At 35.1% G+C, this 22,970-nt stretch overlaps 2 protein-coding genes across 11 annotated transcripts in view; one reads left to right on the top strand and one right to left on the bottom strand.

Annotated features, from left to right (window-relative positions):
- The first annotated feature begins 634 nt into the window (after positions 1–634).
- On the top strand, positions 635–11,184 carry Adi1 (acireductone dioxygenase 1). Of its 4 annotated transcripts, none has more exons than XM_089241117.1 (6): positions 635–873; positions 1,006–1,047; positions 4,887–5,026; positions 9,481–9,600; positions 9,700–9,879; positions 10,902–11,184. In XM_089241117.1, the coding sequence occupies exons 3-6, from the start codon at positions 4,904–4,906 to the stop codon at positions 11,034–11,036; spliced, it is 558 nt and encodes a 185-aa protein (XP_089097243.1). In that variant the 5' UTR covers positions 635–873; positions 1,006–1,047; positions 4,887–4,903; the 3' UTR covers positions 11,037–11,184. The 4 variants fall into 4 exon arrangements, with proteins under 4 accessions (XP_089097243.1, XP_089097246.1, XP_089097245.1 ...); XM_089241120.1 differs by having other exon boundaries at positions 778–873; positions 4,895–5,026; XM_089241118.1 differs by having other exon boundaries at positions 862–888.
- A 235-nt stretch (positions 11,185–11,419) lies between these two features.
- LOC149078912 (uncharacterized) overlaps positions 11,420–22,970 on the bottom strand; it is a 34,297-nt gene continuing 22,746 nt past the window's right edge. For all 7 annotated transcript variants that reach the window (XM_089241112.1, XM_089241113.1, XM_089241115.1 and 4 more), the window contains 4 exons: positions 21,155–21,351; positions 17,846–18,916; positions 12,360–12,505; positions 11,420–11,715 (listed from right to left, as the gene is read on the bottom strand). In XM_089241112.1, coding sequence (XP_089097238.1) covers positions 11,605–11,715; positions 12,360–12,505; positions 17,846–18,916; positions 21,155–21,203 — 1,377 coding nt within the window. In that variant the 5' untranslated portion in view covers positions 21,204–21,351 and the 3' untranslated portion in view covers positions 11,420–11,604. The remainder of the gene's footprint in view (positions 11,716–12,359; positions 12,506–17,845; positions 18,917–21,154; positions 21,352–22,970) is intronic.

Raw genomic sequence — 22,970 nt, 5'->3', positions numbered from 1 at the left:
CACGGAGCATGACTCCTCCAGACAGGGACACAACTAGGGGGAGCACGCGGGTCTCGTGCCCCAAGCGCTGGATCCGAGGGGGCGCAAATTTCATTCTGAAACTTCTTCAACATTGCAAGGGGCGTCAAAATGCGCGCTTGCCCCGGGTGACCAAGCATCTAGTTGCGGCCCTGCCTCCAGGAGAGGTCAGTCAATCACGCACGACGTAAAGCGCTCGCGTGCGGTGTGTTGCGCTCTGTAGGAAAACAGTCGTACCGCTTTTCTATCGGTGAGTGGGTGGCGTATCGCGCTGGGCGATTCACATTGCAGCACAGAAAACCTGCTGCTGGAAAAACCCAGCTTAATACGCCTCTAGCTAACATATTTGCACTGAGCCATAAGGAAACTGATAAGGATAGCTCAGTCAATACCTTCTACAACCACTACCTTCTAGGCTCAGTCAACACCACACTAGAAATATATTTAGTGTGGGTTAAATATTTAGTGTGGTGTTGGCTGAGTGCGTATTTGTTGCCATGAAAATCTGGACGGCCTTGACTAGTATTGAAAAAATATTCTATATACAGAATTTGCTGCTATCTATGGTATAAAAGTAGCACTAGTTGATAGTTTTTTCGTTTGCTTTTTGAATAATAGATGACAGCAGAATAAGTATGTAGTATGTATGTATAAGAATAAGTATATAGATGAAGTCCTACTTCACCCTGTTTGTAATTCATTAATGAAGTTTTTGAATTGCTGGATAGATAGCATTATAAGTCACTATGGACTTTGATTATGTCACTGACCATATGATTCTCAAATAGCTGGAAATCTTTAAGGATCTGGAAACTCTGGTTATGACCGACCGTTACAGATCAAAATAAACCGAAGGTAAGCTTGCCTAAAGTGTGTTATCTCATAGTTTTTTTTTTCAAAAATATTGTTTTTTTTCCATGAAAATAAATATTTTTACAGTATCATGACTCGTACATACCAAGCTTTGTTTTTATTCTTATTGTTTAGATATCGTGATTGGCTGTGACGTCATACAGATCGAGAAGTCGAGTGAGTATTTCTCCAAGATGTGATCAAAAAAACACCCCTATAATCAATAATTTATCATAGGATTCGGGGCCGTAACTACGCTGGGGCAACCGGGGCACTGCCCCTGGGCTTCGAATCTAATGCCCCCCCCCCCACAAATGTTTACATTTGTTTTGTCTAATAATAAACCTTTCAGGAGGGGCTCCAAGAAAAAGTCTGCCCCGAGAAAGCATACTACAGCCCTGATGTGATTATTTTAAATTATTGGGTTTTCAACTAAAAAAAGGTAAATTCTCAGTGTATGCTTTTCCTTTTTGTCGCCAAGTTTTCAACTGCACCAAAACAGCGATATGTCACCAACACTATCCTCCCTGACACATTTTGGAGCAGCTGCAGCAGGCGTCTTCAACATGGTGCTCCCCTGAAGCACCCAAAGTGCTCGATGCTCGTATTCGATTTCGTGCTCCTGAGCACCTGATCAACGTTTCAAATATAACACCTTGTAAAAATTGTATTCAAGGATTAAAATCATCCTGATTTCACGCATTCGTATGTCAAGGGTGCTCTTGTTTTGATGACAGGTACATGCTGTGCTCGCCGCTAAAAAAAGGTTGAACACCTCTGAGCTACAGTTTACTCCAGATCCTTTTCGCAAATTTTTTTTGGCACCAAACACATTTGTTCGGTGGCCTGATGAAAAGTCGCCAAGGTGGTAACTGACGCTACGGACACCGAAAAAAGGTCACCAGCTTAAAAAACATAAATGCGGAAAACAACAATAATATGGAACCAAAAAAAAAAAAAAAAAAAAAGCAATACAACCTGACCGGGAAATAATCCTACTGACATTAGGAAACGAACAACGAAATCATGGCTGTTTTAAATATTACACAAAGGAGGACAGCATTTGAAAAACCCACGGTACTTGCGCCATCTGGAATCGATGATTCTAGAAGTCAGAGAGGAAGGATAGAAAGACCCAGAAATGGTGCTACAACCCAGTGCAATTATGTCAGCCTATATATATTTTTGCTGGTTTTCAAATTATTTTTGTAGTTTTTGCCGGTTTGCAAAGATATTTGGTGATATGGATTTTATTACAGCCAGGGGTGCTGCACCCGTGGTAATTTGTGACTTGGGATCTCAGCATCCCCAGAAAAGATTCAGAAATGAAAAATTTTTATGTAAAGGCTCAACCCACAGATATATTCTGATACCCTGGCATATGAATGACCAAAAAAAGTAACCTGGGGACAGTGGCTTCGAGACCAGGGGTGCTGGGGCACCCACAGTAATTTATGGCATAGGTCTGAGCACCTGGAATTGTTTCAGAAGTCAAAATTTCCTATATAAAGATCACAACGAGCACCCACAAATTCCAAACACTTCCGGCGCCCCTGATTGCAGCTGTTCCATGTCAGTAAATTGCAGTATAGCAATATGGCCGGAGTGAGTGTGTGGTGAAGTAGCTGTATATGCCTATCTCATGTCCAAAAGCTATCCAGTTTGTGAAAGATGGAAGATGAATATGAAGATATTGAAGGACTGTACACACTTCGCTTCACGTCTGGGTGAGATATCAAAGCATAGATATAAAGACCGATTGCTGCATTAGCAAGACTACAAATTCAACGTAACTCTGACAGCATAAATACGTTAAGGCCACATATACACTCAGAACACTAACTCCACCATATACCAATCCTTTAGAAATTCCATAAAGAAACGTGTATAAGGCGCTGTACAGTTTAGAAGTAGTTTGTGAAACATTCAAGTCATTTGAACAAATTCTGAAGTATACAAAGATATATTTCTTATACATTTTTGGCTGGTGAATTCATAAACTTTTCAGACGTTAGTCATGGTATATATCAGGGCTTAAGAACTTGAAGGTTGGCACTAGCCTTGTTTCTTAAGGGTTGAACATCTCTTTTTCTCGTGAAAAATGGTCTACGAAAATCTATCCGTCTACTTTTTTCAGACTTGATGATCCCTGTCAATGTTAAGTGACATGAATTCTGAAAATTATGTAATCCTAATTTGAAATTGAGCACAGAAATGTTTAGGTGATAACACCAATTTATTCCCTGTAATGACTTTGCATCTTTGATTTGTCAAGCCCTGACACTTTATCATGTTGTGTGTAATCTATATATTACTATGTTCCAAAAGTTCCGATATTGATTTTATTATAGGAGAATGAATACAGATAGAGACTGCTTATTTGGTGTTTCCTCTGCATTAACTACCCTCTGTGCTATTATGCATTTTTGTCACTGTTCATACAGAGATGTAAAACGAGGATTGCAAGCCTTCTTTGTCACACCCTCCAATGCCTTCGTTGCTGCTTGCTGCACTTCTTTGGGATGCGAGAATCATTGCTCCTTAAGCAAATTCTTTATCAGTGAAAAAAGTCACATGGGGCGAGATTGGGGGAATAAATGGAAATCAGGGAAGTATCAGAATGGGATGTTTTGGCGTAATCTGACATGAGGAGGGACCTGCAAATCCTCAAACATCTGCATAATTCAGTGAGATGCAAGCGACCAGATCTTCCAAAGGCTAAGTTGTGGGTGCTTTATCACGATAATGTGCAGGCTCACGAGTCCTTCTTGATGTCAGATTACCTGTCAAAACACCACATTTTTTTACTTCCACAACCAGCTTATTCCCCCAATCTTTTCACCATGTGACTTCCCTTGATGAAGAATTCCTAGGATGAAGAATTTGCTAAAAGGGAAACGATTCTCAGATTTGAAAGAAGTGAATGATATGTTATGAAGTGAATGAAAAGAACTTGAATGATATGTTACTCTAAAAGTTCATCAGGGTAGAGCAAATGGGTGAAAAACCTTTGGGCAAGAATGGTTCGTGGGTCTCAAAAATGACTTTTGCAGTATTTACTTTCGTTACAGTGGTTTCCTAATGATGTGTCTAACACATATTTATTCCTTTATAATGGTTTGTCACCTCAGTGCTGCTAGTATATCGAGGAAAACCTGGGCAGTGCCTGGTATTATATCTAGTGGATTCAAAAATCTGTATGAACCAACAGTATAAGCTATCATTCAACATGCTAATTATGTTCAGCATTGGCTTTTTGATGATATATTACAAATACAACACCACAACAGGCAAAATGCCCAACGAGGTGGCTGAGAAAAAGATGCCCATAAAAATATGGATGTCATATATTTCAAAAATATAGCAACCCAATTAAAAATGCAATTAACGAAAATTGTAAACAATATATACACATGATAAAATATTAGGAACAATTATTAGCAAAAATATAGCAACCCAATTAAAAATGCAATTAACGAAAATTGTAAACAATATATATACATGATAAAATATTATACAATGCCCATAAACTTATGGTTGTCTTATTCTAAGAATGGATAGCTTCTCGATTTACCCCAACATGTTTATTGTATTTCTTTTTAAACGTGTCAATTGTGTTACAATTTACTACCTCCGGGGGTGAGCTATTCTATTTATTAACAACCCTATTAGAGAAAAATTCCCTGCGACACCATAGCCTTGCATCGTCCCTCACCAATCGATACTGGTGTCCCCTTACACCAGTATCGATGGTGTTACAAATCAATAGTGAGTTTCTCGTTATAAGCATATCTGAAAAAAAAGTAGTTTTTTAGGTATAGGAAACCTACCCAGATTCTCGCATTAGGAAAACAATAAACATATTGAGATTTTCATTCACCCATCATAATTTTGTTGCTATCATTACCCGAAAATTCTCTGAAACACCAAATGTATATAAAACATAAATCTTATCCAGTGGATGAGAATTTTTTAATGCCACTTGTTTCTAATAGCCAAGTTTTTTTGTTCCTTAGGCCTATAGTTCCCGAAGATGGTTCAGGCTTGGTATATGGACAATTCTGACGATGATCAGAGGAAAGAACATCATCTCGATCCACCACAGTATGTTAGCCTTGATGAATTGAAGCAAAAATCTGGTGTTCTGTATTGGAAAGTAAGTAAAGATTTCTGTCTGGTTCTTGCACAGAGTAATAATACTATAGAGTGCGCGCGAGGGGTTACAATGTGAAGCAAAGATCCGGAGTCACGTGACTCCAGTCGAAAGGCTGGTCAGGGAATCTCGCTGGCAATGCTTTCCTTATGGCTGTTCGTATGACGATCTCCAAGTGCTGTCTTATTTTTCATTAAAATGTTCACCACGTGTGCAGCTTTCGGATGTTCGGAACGGTTTAGGAAAGGAGGAACATTATCCTTTCACAAAGGAGTACTTTTTTGCTTATTTCCTTTCTTATAAATTAAAAATTGGAATATTAAATTGACGATGCAATGGATTTCTGACGTAATCTCAGTTTTTAACGACTCCATTTTGGATTTAATTCAATTAAAGTTCCAAGTTTTGGTAAAATTCAAATGTCATGAATCATTATTAAATGTTTTAATAGAATTTTTGGCAATAAATGATTGAAATTGGGAGTTTTATGAAGTTTTAACTGAAATATACGTCTCCGCAAGATTTGGCGAGATTTGGCGAGTTCATTCGAGTTTTGCTCAACTTGGAAGAAAATATGCTTTTCAGAAGGATAAATTTATGAAAAATATTCTATTTAAATATAATGTGAGGAAAACTTCCCCCCCCCCCTCTAGACAATTGCAGTTTTGCATAAAAATGCATAACAACCTCTAAAAATAATAGTATTTTTACCCCTCTTCGTAACGGTTATGTTTGCATATGCTGATAAATACAGCAAAAGCTAACATGAACAAAGCCGATGAAAAAAAATCTCTCTCTATCTTCGCATTTATTATTAATTTAATTTTTATGGCGAAATATGTGTAGTGCACGCATCTCATACGGGCAGAACGAAGTTGTTGAAATAAAGTGATATTTCAGCATGGATTTTTTCCATATTCATCAAACTTACTAAGTTCATTTTGAGAATTATTCGATTCATTCGTAAAAAGTGATAAATGCTACGAAATTCATCAAACTTACTAAAAATATTGGTAATTATGCATATATTTACCAACTATTGTGCATAATTTCTGAAGATAACGCGCACTACGGATTTATCAAATTTACAGTAACATAAACATTATATATTTGTTGTATACAATATTTTGTTTCCTGTGTGTGTATAGATATTTAGAAAGCTATTAAAAACTGTGCCAAAAAATTTATTTCATGAAATTTATACTGTTTATATTCACTTCCTTCAAATATTATATATTCAATTAAAATTTAAAAACCCATGTGTTAAGAAATTATTAAGAATTATCCCTTAATGGAAAATAAAAAAATTCCGTTTTCCAATATTTGTTTATTTTATAGAATTTATTTTTTCAAATCTGATACTCCCTAAATATTTCACATAAAAATGAGTGAAATTCATTGAAAAAATGAAGGAAAGTTTTCATCAACTTGATCGAATTGAGTCAAATTTCGTTACAGCAACATCCTAGCTTCTGCGAAAACGCGCCAAATGTAATAGCGCAGAACCTGTTCTTTCCCCGAAAATACTGCTCATCTTTTCTTCACGTTCGACAAGTTTTATGAATAGCGTGCGCGGTCTATTTATATCTTAAGTCTATGGGTTCTTGTTGAAGTTGATTATTTTGTTTTAACTTCAATCTTAATAAACCTGAAACCTTATTATCTTCTTCATCCAGTTATGGTATCGTATAGTTCTTACATTTCATTGTACATTTGTAGAAGCTATTTTGAATATTGTTAGGTGCAATGAGCTTGGTAAATGAGGCATTCACTTACTATATCAAAGGATCTATTCGAAATAACTGTTCAGAGTTGTCATAAGTTTTATTATTATCTAATCAGTCCTGTTATAGAGTTGCAATCAAAACGGCACCAAGATCTATTGAATTGGTGCATACAGGAAAGTGTTTCACCGATGTGTAAGCATACCAACTTCTTGATGAGAGAGACGTGAGAAAGGAGACCTATTTTGGATTGGCTATAAACTATATTCCCTGGTATAATTGGCCCTGATATGCTGAAAACTATGATGGTTTTACAGAAATTGACAAATGATGAAATATTATTCAAAATTTTACATTGACAGGGGTGTGTCCAACCAAAATTTATGTCAGTTTTCCAGACCCTTAAAAACATTTTCGGATCTGACAAACTGACCATACACAAAATAAAAATTATTGAAATCGCAAACATTTTGTTCCTTTTGTACAAAATTAATTAGATTCTTTTTATTTGTAAAAAAATTAACACTAGTGGTCATTCTGACCATTTCTCTATCTTCTTGGTTGATTTTCATGATAAACCGGAATTGTTTAGGATGTTGAATTTTCCTAAAAATGCTTAAATATTATACTGTTCAATTATCATAAATTTTAAAAAAATTGACAGATATTTTTAGTTATACTTAGAAAGACCCATCACCGGTCAATTTGACCGGTAATGTTACAGACCTTTTCATAGCCATGCACAGCAAATATTTTGTTGAATCGTGGCATCAAATTATAACTAATATAGAAATTCTTACTTCATCTAATTGAAAGCATCATTAATGATCGACCAGTTATGAAATAAAAATAGTAATATGGCCAAAAATGTAGTGATGCAAATCATTGAATCTTATCTAAAAGCTAGTAGAAATTTGAACATGTGATGATTGTTTTACTTCATTAATACGTGCTGAAATACTGAAGCAGAACAATACTACCTTGGCAGGTATAATAATAAAAAACCGAAAAAAAATTTCATCAGGTACCCCTTTGTACGAAATGAGTTTCACACATTTATACATAAAAACATATTTTGTGTTTACTGGGAAAGAAAAAGGAAAATGTTCTCCTACTATGTTCAATGCATTGAAATATATATTCTCCAAGTAAGCAAAAAATGCTAAAACAGTTGAGTTTTAAAACAAAACGACGTATGTCATTGATCCGATCATAGTATACAGTGTGCATATCATTCAATTGCCAGCATGCGTTTTCCCAATGTAGCTTTTCAAATGCTTGGTCGATTTTTAGAAAAAAAAACAGTGTAGGAAGTGTGATATGCAAATACAATTGAAATTATAACAGTTAAAACATAAATATTTTTTATCAGTTATACAACAAGGAATTTTTGGGTAGGTATTATCCTCTTCAAACCTGAGCTAAAACTGGCCATTAAAAAATATTTTTTTGATTGATTTGTGTTTATTGTATGTCAAATGGCCTTTAAAAAGAAACAAAATTGGGGAAAATTAATTGATCAGCTACCACGTGTGCCTCTTTAATGAAGAGGGTAAAAATGAGATTTGTTTGGAAAACTCAGAGTTTTTATATTTCTTACCTACACTCATATCTACATTTAAACATGAAAAAAATCATGTAGATCAAGATTTTATAGTGAAAATCAACCTCCTGTCATTTTGATCAGTATCTGTCCTACAAGTGTTAATCTGTAACTGGCATTATGGGGTCATTTTTATCTCTGCCTATGAGCACCAGTTTTCTCGATAATGATTTTAAATTAATGGTAAAACATCGTATATCCAAGATGATCATGAGGATATTGTTGTTAGTGAACTGTACGCAAGATCTGTGTGATCAGTATGTCATAGTGGTGTTTACAAGTACTGTGTTATCGACTTATAATAAGACTAATTTCGGTGCTTGTGAAAATATAGTAAATATTATTTTAATTTGTGAATTTTACTTTCTGAGCATATTTCAATCATATATATCTGTTAATTTTTTAATCATGAAAGTTGAGCTTAAAAAATAATTCTAAAGTCATGTATCCCTCCATTTTTTTTGAATGTGTCTTAATAAAAGAAAATTTTTTGGAAAATAATTAAAGAAATTTGAAAAATTATTTAGTGAATTAATTGACAGATGAATGAAGTTATGTAAAAAACCCATTACTTTTATGACAACTCTTTTTGTTGATTTTTAAAATGGATTAATACTTGCTGGGGTCAAAATGGCAACACGACGGCAATTACGCACAGAATTTTCACAACGCCAGTTAAGGGTTAGTGGTCATTTTTACATAGAAACATTTTCACAAAAAAAGACCGGACAGATCCCTTGTCCAAACAAAAATAATCTCTTATCTGTAGCTTCCTAACAGGATCCGAGTCAAACAATGATGCTCTAAATTATAGAAGATTTTCATTAAATATAAATTTTCACTAATTCTGAAATTGTTTAGTAAAAAGTCATTTATGAATTTTTCATGATTTCCTCTTTTTTATTTACGTATTTCCATTTTGTTTCCTCTGTGCATTCAACTTTTTTGGATGCTAACTTTTTCCTAGGACCCTGGACATTTTTGAGTCCAAGGGCTTCTTAAACTTGTCATGACAGCCTTGTCCTTTATTCGCCAATAAGAAAATTTAGGGGGAGGTTCAGCCTTTTTTTACAAGTTTAATTGCTTTTTTTTTTTTTTTTTGCTGATTTTGATTTTTATAAAAATTTCAGATTGATGTAGATAGCGTTGAAGGTGAAAAAAAATTGCTGAAGATAAGGGAAGAGAGAGGTTATAATTATGAAGATGAGTTGGAATGCTCGAAAGCCAAGCTTTGCAATTATGAGGAAAAAGTTGGTGACATCAAAACATTTCAAGGAAAATTTTAAGTTTTTAGACAATTTGGTTGTTTAACAGTTTTTATAATCACCCAACTTTTTTTTTTTTTGAAGCTGAAAATGTTCTTCACAGAGCATATCCATGCAGATGAGGAAATAAGGCTTTTTATTGAAGGCAGTGGTTATTTTGACGTCAGAGATAAAGATGATAGATGGATACGTATTATGGCATCTAAGGGTGATTTGCTTGTTCTTCCTGCTGGTATATATCACAGGTTTACTCTGGACATGAATGTAAGTTATGAACTTTTCAAAGTGATTTCATAATGAACATACGAGGTGTCCTGTAAGTCCTATAACTCAGCCTTTATCTTATCAACCGTTTGTCATAGATGTGTGATTCTAGTTTAAAAAATGCTCAAAATGTATTCAAGAATCACTTTGTATCAGTTTCAAAAATGAAAATACAGTATGGTTTAAAAATTTACATTTTTATTTTATGTCAGTCTCCCTGTCCTCTAATTTCAAATTAGAAAGTTGTTGCCTTATCTCTCCTGAGGCTAACAAAACAAAAACTTCCAAGTTTCTAAGTGCAATATTCACTGAGATATTCGAATTCTTCATGACGAAGAGCTTATAACCCTGATCACTGGTGGGAATTTCCTATCCTATGTTTTGATTTTCAGCTTATATTGTCATTTTTCTGAGTTATAAAGTTCTTGATATACGTGGTCATTCCATATATAGTTGAATCCGCTAGGAATAAATGGTAACCTCATCAGATAATTACTACGACTAGGGAACTCTGGTTTAATGTTTTGAGGAAAAACTCATTTGAACACTAAATTAAATGTATATTTTCCATTATCTGTTAATAACCTTTATATGTCCTTAAGATTAAAATGATGCTATGCAAGTTTGCTGAAAATATATATTGGGGTGGAAGATGAGTATGAAAAATTATTTGCTCACTCATTCTACAAAAGCATCATTTTTGGTCTTATTTGCCACAATATATTGCAGATGAAAAAGACAAAAATATGATTGTTTTTTCACATAAATTGACATTGTTTAATACCCTTACTTTTGTTGAATATAGTATGGGAAAAGTATTTAAATTTTTTTAATCAATTTTCTTATTGCTTCATACTTATGTAGAATGGAATGACATTATTCTAAGTTATTGGTTGATAATTTTAAGACATTGAAAAATTCTACCTCTGTAATATTTCATATGGAAAAAGTAGAAATTTACATTTGCTCCAAAAGTGCTTTCCCTTCCCCTCTTTTCTCATATTGAATAATTTTTAATCTAGAATTATGCAAAAGTGAAGAGATTATTTCGTGGAAACCCTGTGTGGGCAGCAATCAACAGACCAGCTGAAGATCATCCCATAAGAAAAGAATACCTGGATTCCCTTGCAAATGGATTTGGTATTGAATGCCATTAAGAAGGAAAATGCCTAATGGAAATCTTCGAAAGCTAATTGTTAAAAAAAAAGTTTAAAATTTTTATAAATGATATTTGATTGTTATATTTTTTTATATAAATGAAGCAATATTTCAAATTTATTCAAATAAATAACATTGCATTTTTAATTTTGACTTTTCTCAAAATCTTGAAAGGAAATTTTGTATTTCTGTGCTATGTTACTTATCAATAATACAATTAATCATACCTCATAAAAAAGCTGCTTTAACTGAAAGTTAAGGGTTGAAATTTATGTGTATACAATGAAACTCAAATTCAACAAATATAATTGTTGGTTTTGCCTAAATTGATCCTTGCATCAATAAATCAAAAATCCAATCTGAATTTGACTGTGTAGGCAGATTTACGCAGAAAAACAAAATGTTTTAATATTTGTTCAAACAAGATTTTTAATCGAGTTTCACGATGAATATATTATGATATGGATTTATGAAAATAAGAAAAGTTTTCCCCTTGAGAAATTTGATCAACAAAAAAAATGATAAATAACGAGCTTTACAATTTTCTTTTTCGCAGGTTGAAAATTATCAAACTTTGGTATTTTTGGTGTTGTCAGCCCAATAGTTTTGGATGGTCATTGTTTCTAGGCTGTTTAAAAATGAATCATTATCCAGGGATGTCATCTCCTCTGAATTTTCCTAGAGTTGGGCAAAGAAAGAAAATGTACATTGAAATCCATTCATCATACACAGTAGAAAAATTCACTTTTCCTTATTATCAAGGTTTGACCCACCTACGATGCAATTGCATTGGTAGTGGACCAACTGGTTTACAGTCTTAGCCTTGGCTAATATATTATATAGTGACAGTAAAAGTTTACCAGTTACTAACTAGAATTACATTGTAAAAATTTTACATAATGGTCAATCAAGTTACACAGATTCACTTAACATTGACCACAACCAAACTTTAGGCATTGACTGCATATTTTAATGTAAGAATGTGTGAATAAAAATTTGAGGGTCTTCAAAAATCATTCCTGTATGCAAGATTTTTAAATGCCAAATTACAATGAAATGTGTCATTTGAAGAGTAAATAAAAGAACAAATTTGTGCCAAATGCTGCCAATGTTTACCAAAAGAGCATGTAGATTTAGCTAACCTTTTCGAAAACATCTGGCAATAAATGTTCCCATCTGATTAGTTAATTTGCTGTAATTAATAAAAATAATGCAGGAACCCTGCCAGTAAATCTCTTGTAAAATAAGATAGACTTAATTGCTTGGTGCTCTTTAGGGAAAATTCTTTATAAAGTTGTGAAAGTATAGAAAAATTGAGTCACCTTTGGCAATTCAATATGATTATTTAAGTAGACGCTACTCCTCAAGCTATCATCCAGATATCCACAATTGTCTGAATTGAACTTTCCTTCAGCTACTCCAGTACACTTTCCATTATATCTTCTATACAATAAATATATCACAGAACCTATAAACAAAGAAAAGAGCATATCATGAATGTGATTTGCGATATATATGGTAGAACTCTGTATAATGCAACCCAGAGGACCAAATAAAAATGAATAACAATTTTTGATCTAAAAAATTCATCTCTACATTCTATCTAATTCTTTCACACTTTGCATAATAGTGATGAGTGTGTGATATAATTTCTTCTAAAAATTGGCTCCATGAGCAGGTTAACTTAAGCTCAATTTACTGATTATTCTAGAAGGATCTTTAAAATCTGAAAAGCAAGTAGGGTAACATTATACAGAGATCTTTGCTGTATGAAAGAGGGAAAAAAAAATCTGACAACTTACAATGGATTATAATTTTTACAGAAGTTTTTCGATAAATAACTTTTAACTATTGTAAATAGTACTGTTGTAAAATATACTATACCCCTAGAATTCTATTATCATAATGAAATGAATATTTAAATGAATAAGATCAGCAGCATGTGAGATTCTTGAAAAGAAAAACAACTCTAGACATTAGCAACTGCAGTTAATGTGGGTATTAAATCGTGAATGTTCTCTTTTGGTGTGTTTCTAATGTATTGTTACATGCTTAAACATGTTCTGAGTGCATGTGTGGCCATGGACCCCACATCCTGGAGTAAGGCCCCTAGGCTAGAATCTTTCGTGGGCCCATTTATGATGGATTTATAGCATGAAAAAACAATAATGACAATCGTCCTGGGCCCCAGGGCTGGAGCCTTGCCAGCCCACTCCTTGTGGGGGGCCATGTGTGTGGCCCTAACATATTTTTGTTGTCAAATTTATGAGTGTTTCATGTTCTGGTGCTGCTGCCATCTGTCTTCATTTAAAGTGAAAATGACAGGTTACTGACTTTTTGCTTTAACTTATATCAGGATCATGTTGAAGGTCTGCCTGCTCATCACAACCATAGCAACATACTTATTGCATTAAATTACAATGTGCCAGGGGCATACACAGGATTGACCTTTCGGGGGGGGGGGGGAAGACACATTTTCTTCCCAAGAATTTTTGATTTACCACCCTTTAAAAAACATTTAAAATAACATATAAAATGTCTTTTCTTTCTGTAATTTAACTTTTTACAAAATATCTTATTCATCAAAAAAGTATGCAAAGAAATCTTGGCTGTGCAGGAAAAATAGGGATATATATATTATTATTAGAATCATAAATAAGAGCATTTTGCACAAACATCTGTTGTTATCAGCATTCACACAAAAGTTCCATCTTTGGAATTATATTCTGATTTGTATTCAGTACATATACACACACAGTATATACAGACAGATTCTTGTCTATAGGTTCCTGTGCGTTTTTCAGTTACAGCTTACCATAGGGAAACAAACATCTATGGGAAACAAGGATTAGAGAGGGTTAAAAAAAAATTCGTTCACAATCTAATAGCACAGAAAAAGCCAATATTGTCATGCCAATAAGCAGAGGTCGATTTATCGCCTGTGTGGGGCTATATAAATTTTTCTGCTTTTTTCATATACTAGTCTAATTTTCTTGACCATTCATTCCTCAGATTTGTAGCCCTGGACTATAATAACAACTTAAATGTACATGCACCTCGTACACATTCTTGTGTGGAATTAAGTATAATGAATCGGTACATGCCAGAATGTGTGATCCTTAACGCAATTGCATTGTTAGTGTTATGCTTTTTTGTTTGTGCTGGTGTTGCCATCTGGCTTCCATATTTTGAAATGAAGATTTTAAATGGTTCAATTTTCATGTTATGTGATCCTAGCTCCAGCTCTCTGTACTGTTTCCAACTTAGCAGGGTTGGTAAAAAAAAACGAAAACCGGGTTTTTTTGGTTTAAACTGGTTTTTGGTTTTACTACTTTTTACATTAAAAACAATAGAATTTCTGTGAAAAATCGTTCAAACTTCTAATAATTAATTTAGAATAAAATGTTTATTATGTAGTTAACACAATCCCATATTAATTAATCTATAAATATTTCTTACATTTTAATAAAAGCCAACTTTTGCAATTTAGTTATTTTATATCTTAACTCAAGGAATTATTTTGTGCGTGAGAATTCTTACTAACCCTAGAATAAAGATGTTTTCTCTATTTACTTTTAGTATGCTTAATTAGGACACTATTTTGCAAAAACTATGATAAAAACTAGCCAAATACAATGAGTTTAATCAAGTATAATTAATGCAGATTAATTTGCAACGATTTATGATATACAGGGTGATTATAACTAAAGTTCTGATTCCAAAGCACTAAAATAAAAACCACTAATCAGAATGAATTGCAAATTTGCATGAATGTTCCTGAAATTTTGCATGAGTATAATGAATGGCAATGAATTTTTGTGTAGTGAAGGGAAAAAAATACTTAAAAATGTAAAATAGACGACGCAGTATTCACCCAACACATGGGAAATTTGCTCGCAGAGTGGATATGATAGCCAGTCAAGGCAAAATGATAATGCAATTAGCATGGTATGATTTCGTAATTCATGGGAACATCAGAAATATAAAATCATTTAAACAAGCAACTACAACTTACACAAGAAATGTTACATATGTTGCCCACTGTGTTCTGGCTGTGAGGTGGAAGAACAAAAGTTTTTGTTCAACAACAGATCAGAGTAGGCCTATGCCATGGTAACGATGTGAATGTGCTTTCAATTCACCAAAGTTTGCAATCCAAACACTGCACATAACATTTTGGGGTATCTCCAAAGCCAAAAGTTGCCAGTTATAGTACCATTCAACTGTCAGGTGAACATGGCAGCCAGGTGTCATGTTGTTATTTTCAAAATTCTTCAGCAGCTGCTTCGCTGGTGTTGCAATGTGTATCTTGATAAAAGTTGTGCTGTCCACCAGGGCGGGACAAATAAAAGAAATAATAAAAAATTTGGTGCCGGCCAAATTCATTAAGAGCGAAGCATGTTTTCCCCCAAGAAAAACAGTCCTGAGTAGTTTTTTTTTTTTAAATTTTCTGGGACTTTATGACCCATTCTCATGTTGAAAGACACATTATCATGATAAAAAAAATTGTCTCGTACTTACACTTCATTTTAGCAATGATGCATATGAAATTTTAGGTGCCAAAACTATTTTCTAGTCACCCCGGCATCTGGGATTTGTCCAGCCCTGCTATTCACACACTGATGCTGTTGAAGTGGCAACATGATGTGGTTGCACAAAATAGATTATACCGCTGGCCAAGTACAGCATCATCTACTTGCACATTTTAAAGTTTTTTGTCTTCCCTTCTTTCGCCAAAGAAAATTCCATTGCTTCCTGCAATGGACCCATGCAAATTTTCAAACCATTCTGACCAGTTCTTATTTGAGTTTTGGAATCTGAACTTTAATTACAATCACCCTGTATATAGCTGATTATTTTTTATAAATCACTTACTACTGTGCATCCTAACCAAACGGTGACCCAGTCCATATTCCAAGGAATTTCTAACTAAAAATAAATTGTATAGGGATCACCGGCCACTTCACGAATTGGCCAATTTCTGGCTTTTACTACTGTACAGTAGAACCTTGATTAACTGTTGGTATTGTTTCAAATATGTAAATAATAATTCAATATTAAGCCTGGTGGCGATATACAGTACGAGATGTGCTGCTTCCTATGGAAAGAAATTGAAAATGTCTGTGAAGTAATGTAACGACTAGTACACTGGTCTTTGTCCTTTCACTTCTTTGTGAAGGAAAAAATAGCCTGTGAGATAATACACCACCACATATGTGAGATGCAATCCCCATTCATGAATTTGCTTAAGATAGAGCACCAGAATGTATCACAAAGTTAGAAAATGAAGTAAGAATGAGAAATTTTTTGATACTGTATATAATTGTCAGCAACTAATATACTTAATATGAAAAAAAATTTATATTCAGACCACTTTTATGAGATTTTTTTGAAAAAAAACCACTTATATCACCTAAAACCATTTAAAGATATACCAACAGAATGTACCCCAAGAATAGAAAATGCGGCAAGAATAAAACATTTTGGCTAATAATGAACCAATATTATATTTTTCAGGGGGAAAAATTATATTTAGGCCAATATTTTATATGATTTTTTGAAAAAAACCACTTGGTTAAAACCAAACAACCCTGCAGTTTAGACCCCCCCCCCCTCCTGCAGTTTGTCTGTCTCCAAGTCACTCTTTTGGTCACATAAGCTACATGCTTGCACGTTTTCTTGGTGACTCTTTTGATAGCTTGCTAACCAGGTTCTTTGCTCTCTAAGCCACAACCACACTTACACACTCTCTGGGTCACCCCTTGATCTCACACATGCTTGCACATGTTTCGATCACTCTTTTGTCAGTTCACTGACCTGGTTCTTCATTCACAAAATCACTCTCATGTTTACACACATTCTTGGTGACTATTTTGTCTATTCACCAACCTGATTCGTTGCTCTCTAGGTCACTCTTTTGGTCATTCACATGCTCTAGGTCATAGTTTCTTAACATTTTTTGTCCCATTGCCCCATTCTTCAGAAAGGTTTTTCTCCGATAGTCCCAACACAATCTAACCCATAGAATCCTATGTTATACTCGTAGCTTCTATCGCCCCCCTGGAGCATTCCATCGCCCTGGGGGGGGGGGGGGCATTAATGCTCACGTTGGGAGTCACTGCTCTAGGTCATTCAAATGCTAGCAAATTCTTTGTCACTCTTTTGGTTGCTGACTAACCTACTATTATTACCAAACCACACATGCATCTTGTCCATATGCCGATTACTCACTGACTTGATACTTTGCTTGCTTGGTTATTCTTTTGTTTACTCACATGCTTGAAAACTCCCTATGTCACTCATTTGATCACTCACTGACCTAGTCCCTCACTTTCTAGACAGAGGTGAATTTTTTATTTTACTGCCTATGGGCTATACAAATTTCGCTGACCTTCTCCCATTCTACTAATTTTCTTGTCCGCTCATTCTGCAGATATATTGTACCCTCCAAACATGCTGTCCTGGGTTACAGCCTGCTAAGATCCCTCCCCCCACCTTGTAAATATGCCTCTGCCAATAACAGCTGTGCAAATTTTTTTTGAAAATTATCTCCTTGTCATAAAAAATGTCATAATTTAGCTAAAATGCTATTTATATGAAACCAAAATTTCACAAATCAAATTTCAATAGTGTAGAAATGTTAAACTATTATGTCCAATAAGAAATAAACAGAATATCACAATTTAGGTTAATATTTTCTGGCTCCGCCATCGTCGTTGGAATTGTCTAAATTTCAAGAGGACAAAAAATTTACCCAAAATTATAAAATTTTACAAAAAGCAGATATCAATGAGACCTCAATACTTACTCGTAACGAGTGTAACAAAACATAAAACACCAATGACAATCGCTGCCACAATCCCAGAAGAAAGTGTTACTAATTTGGTACTTTTGACAGGTGGCAGAACATTAGAGCTGTTTTGCGTTGTTTCGGGTGGGTTCGAAGAAAACACGGTTTGGTTCTCAATATGATAGATAGTTCTATCCGTGGTGGAATTTGAATCTAAAAAGTCTACAGCCGATTCAGTTCTAAAATTGGTGTGAATATCTAATTCTTTCTTTGGAGTAACTTTCACATCCATTGGCCCAACCGTCTGTTGTGTTGTTGAAGAAAAAATACTCTCGGAAGAGCTGATAGGAACGTCATAGACTGCACTCACATTTTGCTCGTAGTTCGTATCTTTGGGTGTTTCGTTATTATTTGGTATCACTGGGTGGGGTTGATATTGTAAAATAGCATCTGAGGGCACGACGTCATGCGAATCATTCACGTCTGTGAAGTTGTTTTGCAATAAGTGAGGCTGTATCGGACTATCTGATCTTCGTTGCTTCCTTTCAATCAAAGGATGGTTGCTTTTGGAATGAAATTTCACATCACTAGTCACTTTGTAGTCAGAAGTCACAGTGACTTCTCGAAATACTGGCTCTGTAGCAGGAGTAGAGCTCACTGTGTTACTGCCGCTGCTGGATGCAGTATCACTAAGTCTGATAATACTTTTGTCACCGTACTCAGAACCGGATGATGAAGGGACACCTTGGGATTGGGTAAAAAAATGAGATGGTATGAAATGTTCCCTGTGGTATCTATGAGGTTGCTGTGGTTGACGTTCAATAATCGGTGGTGAAAATCGATGTTCAGTCACTGCATCTTCTGGTCCCATGTAGAATGAATCTTCATCTGAAAACAAGGATTCTTGGTCATCGTAGTATTCCGTATGAGGTACGTGCATGAAGAAGTCTGGCACTCTGTGTTTAAATGCGCGGTTTGGGTCATAAATGACTCGCCGAACTTCAATTGGATCTGCATCGACTAACACAGCACTTGCTGGTGAACAATTTACACAATCACCCAAAAAAAGCCACAAAGGAGTCCAAAAACCTGGAAACAAAGTAGATTAAGAAAATTGTAAACAAGCAACTATATCTTTTACACAATCAGTCGCTTTATCAAACACTAAATAAATTGCTTACTTAATCTGTAATTAAAACATTGTATAACACAAAGTGAAACTTGAGAAAACAAACACTATACATTGTTAGGTATTGGGTATAGTTATTATATATCATTTGTCCTGTTTTTGAGCGTAAATTTGCAGTTTAACTCAATTTTGCTTCATGAAATTGATACTTGGTAATTTAACTGTCAAACTAAGTAATGATAACCTGGATGTCCTGCATCAGTCTCAATGAAATATGATCAGGATCATCTTAAGAACGCCATATTGGCTCGGGCCAGAAAAAGTTTGTTCTACAGTTCCCCCACCTACCTGAAAGGGCCTGTCTACCAATGTACCCTGTTCCTATACTTTTGAAAGCCCAGAGCTTTCTTTCAAAGCAAAAACAACTGAGGTCTATTGGAACCTATGGGCAATTTACTACCTAGTGAGTTGTGCTGGAAGTTTAAGTGTGTGTACCTAACATTCTGTTCCTATCTTGTTTTGTGTCACTAAAAAAATCAGACATAACACTATATATGGATTCAGACTGTTAGGTACACACACTTACACTTCCGGCACAACTCACCTAGGTAGTAAATTGTCCATAGATGCCGATAGACCTGAGTTGTGCTTACTTTGAAAGAAAGCAAGCCCCGGAGCCTCAAAAGTATGGGGGCAGAGTGCATCGGTAGACAGGCTCTTCAAGAGGCTCCAGAGCTGTACCTAAGACTGCAATAAATATGATCAACTGTGGATGCCTGTAATTTGAGATTCAAAAAATGTGCAACCTCAGCACTGAACTGGCTGATTAAATGGTATTGGACAGTTAGGATGAGCATTGACACATTTTCCAATTGGAGCAATTTAAAGTGTGTTTGATGAAAAGTCGTCAAAACACCTCACCCTGCCCCACAATGCTTGGCTGGCTTTTTTCGTAGCCAATTTCTAGTCACCCGCCCTCCCCCCCAATAATCGTCCAGTACCAATTGAATTTTGCATTTATACATGAACTCTATAAAATTATCATGCAGGTGTATTTATTTTTCACACAAATTTTTAACACGTTTTGTTGAAGAGACTATTTTTTCCCTCTTTCAATAGTTTGCACGTTTGTGACCCTTTTTTTCTGTCTTCTGTTTTCGCGAGAGTTCAAGAAATAAACTCTCACTCAGCTGACTAATAAATACCATCAATTTAGATGCAAAAACCTTTACAATCAGGGCTGCAATTAGTGGGGGAACAGGCAGTGGGTGCATATTTCACCTTTTAACCTCTCCTTCAGCATTACAGGGGGTGCAAAAATGCATGCTTGTCCTGACTAACAGAGCATCTAGTTGCTGGCCTGTTTACAATGTACTTTCTTTCTTTCAAACAGAGCACAACTCAGGTCTATCACCATCTATGGACGATTTACTACCTAGTGAGTTGTACTGGAAGTGTAACTGTGTGTACCTAACAGTCTGACTGCATATGCAGTGTTGTGTTTGATTTTTCAGTGTCGCCATCTATATTTCAGAAATGAAGTGAGTGATATGCTATGATTGAATTACATCTATATTGTTTGTAGGTCTGCTGCTCTCTGTGGTGAGACTTTTGAAAGGGGAAATTGGCTCGCATTCACGCCTTGAAGTTGAGTACCACAGAAAACCAACTTCAGCCGACCACCACTGTGACTTCAGTGGGGTTCGAACCCGGGACCTCACAACCCGATTCTGTCACTATGACCACTCAACCATCACAGCGGTTGTTTACAATGTACTGTATACTGTTAACCTTCTGTAACATATCTCTTTTTGTTGGGCATCTTTTTTTCAGCCACCTCGTTGGGCTATTTACCTGCTGTGGCATTTGCATTTGTAAATGTTTGTTAGGCATATCACAAAGTAATTTTACGTTGTATATTTCATATTGACTCCAACAAAGGGTTAAGTTAACAAAGTTAAAAAAGAAATTGAATGAAAAATCGGCAAGAGTATGTGGCAAAGAAAAATTACCAGCAGAATGTGACTGGGGATAACCGATAAACACTATCATGCATGCTCAATTTAATGTCAGATATAAGAAAACAATGTACATTAAAACTTCAATTAACCGCCACTGTCCGGACCAGGTATATTTCAAATATATATATATTATTCTATAAAATTGCATCCATCAATTTATCAAAATAAATTACTTACTTAAATATAGGAATATACCCTCTAGTGGTAATGTGACTCTCTTCCACATCCTGCGCAGGGTCCGCTTACATCACCAGTTAATGTTTCAAGACATCATCAGTAGGCTATTTCTTGCTGGGATGCAGGTCTCTGAGATTTGGAACTGTCATATTAGAACTTCATGAATGAGATCATTTTACATGACAGTCACTTGACATCTAAAAATATAGAGGAACAAAAATTATAATTATCAAACATTAAAAACAAGCAAAAAAGCAATACTGACTGACTGAGCAAATTACATTATCTTAGGGAATACAGAAGAGTTTATTCTTCCTTAAGTCCCTCAAAAACAGCGGCCCCGTGTGGGCTGGATGAAGGAGAAAAGGTGAATTGTGTAATTGGATAGAATGCGTGAATGAAAGTGTGTGTAAAAAATACAATAATCTATTTTTTCCACAAAAAGATGCAAATCAGTTAATTAATCTATATATATAAAAACGAATGTATGTCTCTCTGTTTGTTCTTTATGCATTACTACACCATTCATCTGATCGCCATGAAACTTTGGGAAATTGTTGGGTATACTTCTGCAAAGGTTTCTGGCAGGTTTTTTTTTTTTAATTTTTTTCCCCCTTTCCTTCATTTCCTTGAATTTCCTTTCTTCTGAGATCACATTGCAGCAACAAGCTAGTCAGTTATAGAAATAAGTTGCCTAATAATTACTGATCATGGCAAGTTATGCAGATGCAGCAAAAAAAAAAAAGAGAAAAATTTGTAAAGGTTTTTCGTGAAGTCAATTTGTGAAGCCCTGATTTAATCCTTATTTTACTGAATTTCAGTACACAAACCAATCATTACACTCCACTTTTAGTTAGAAACATTGATGGCAGATGGCAGCACTACACATAACAAGCATTATACAGAAACAAAGGTCACATCAGGTTCACTACGCTACGCGTACATGCATATTCCAACACAATTATTACAATTATTCCACACATATATTACCACAATTCATTAGAAGTTCCTCGGAGGAATACGGACAAGGTGCATGTGTGGTTTAACAGTAGTAATACATAACCCAGAAAGAAAGACCAGGGGTCGACAAATCCCACATGTCAGGTCACCATGGCAACTAGGAAATAAATATTGATGCCTAAATTTGATAAATATTAATGCCTAATTTTTATGATAACTGCATTGAAACAGGAGGTCAGCACAAAATTATTGGAAATTATGTCAGCCTGCCTGCTAGTATGGAAAGGCAGGCCCTGTAGCCAGAAATTTCATTCGGGGGGGGGGGGGGGGCAAAGTGATAGAATAGATTTGGCTATCTTTTTCCCCTTTTTTTGGTCATTTTCTCATATTTTGGGGCTTTGGGCCCTGACCCTTATATCCCCCCCCCTCACTACAGCCTTCTGGAAAGGGATCCATAAGTCCCAGACAAGTGAAAAAATACATTATTTTGGACATTTTGTGGAGGAGGAGGGGGGGGGGCGATGGTTGGCACCTATGAAACTTTACCGCCTCCTAAATTTTTTCCCTGTTCATCAAGCCCAGAGAGAGACTTACATTCAAATATTTATAGATTTATAGTATCTAATAAGATATATTGCATTTTGGTATTCATACAGTCAGTCTTAAGAGATCTGTGATTAAGATATTCTCCCATTTTACCCATACTAACTCTACGAATCAGAGATGTAGAGATATAGGCAGTTAATATGCAGTTTTTGTTTTTAGTTAGTATTCTAGGGTTAAGAAGCCTTATATCCAGATTCCCCTCCCCCCCCCCCATAATGTGTGAAACATTTCTCATTAAAAAAAATTTCCC

Source organism: Pholcus phalangioides, unplaced genomic scaffold, assembly GCF_987345545.1.
Source record: "Pholcus phalangioides strain wild (caught in Gottingen) unplaced genomic scaffold, Ppha-v1.0 ptg000013l_1, whole genome shotgun sequence".
Classification (NCBI taxonomy): domain Eukaryota; kingdom Metazoa; phylum Arthropoda; class Arachnida; order Araneae; family Pholcidae; genus Pholcus; species Pholcus phalangioides.
Note: the sequence above shows the minus strand (reverse complement) of the source record. Positions and strands in the feature narration are given on the sequence as shown.

Excerpts from the sequence above, each read along its gene's own strand:
- Adi1 (XM_089241117.1), top strand. The coding sequence starts at position 4,904 with ATGGTTCAGGCTTGGTATATGGACAATTCTGACGATGATCAGAGGAAA. Across the intron at positions 9,601-9,699 it reads TTTGCAATTATGAGGAAAAA|CTGAAAATGTTCTTCACAGA; the intron begins GTTGGTGACATC and ends TTTTTTTTGAAG. Across the intron at positions 9,880-10,901 it reads GGTTTACTCTGGACATGAAT|AATTATGCAAAAGTGAAGAG; the intron begins GTAAGTTATGAA and ends TTTTTAATCTAG.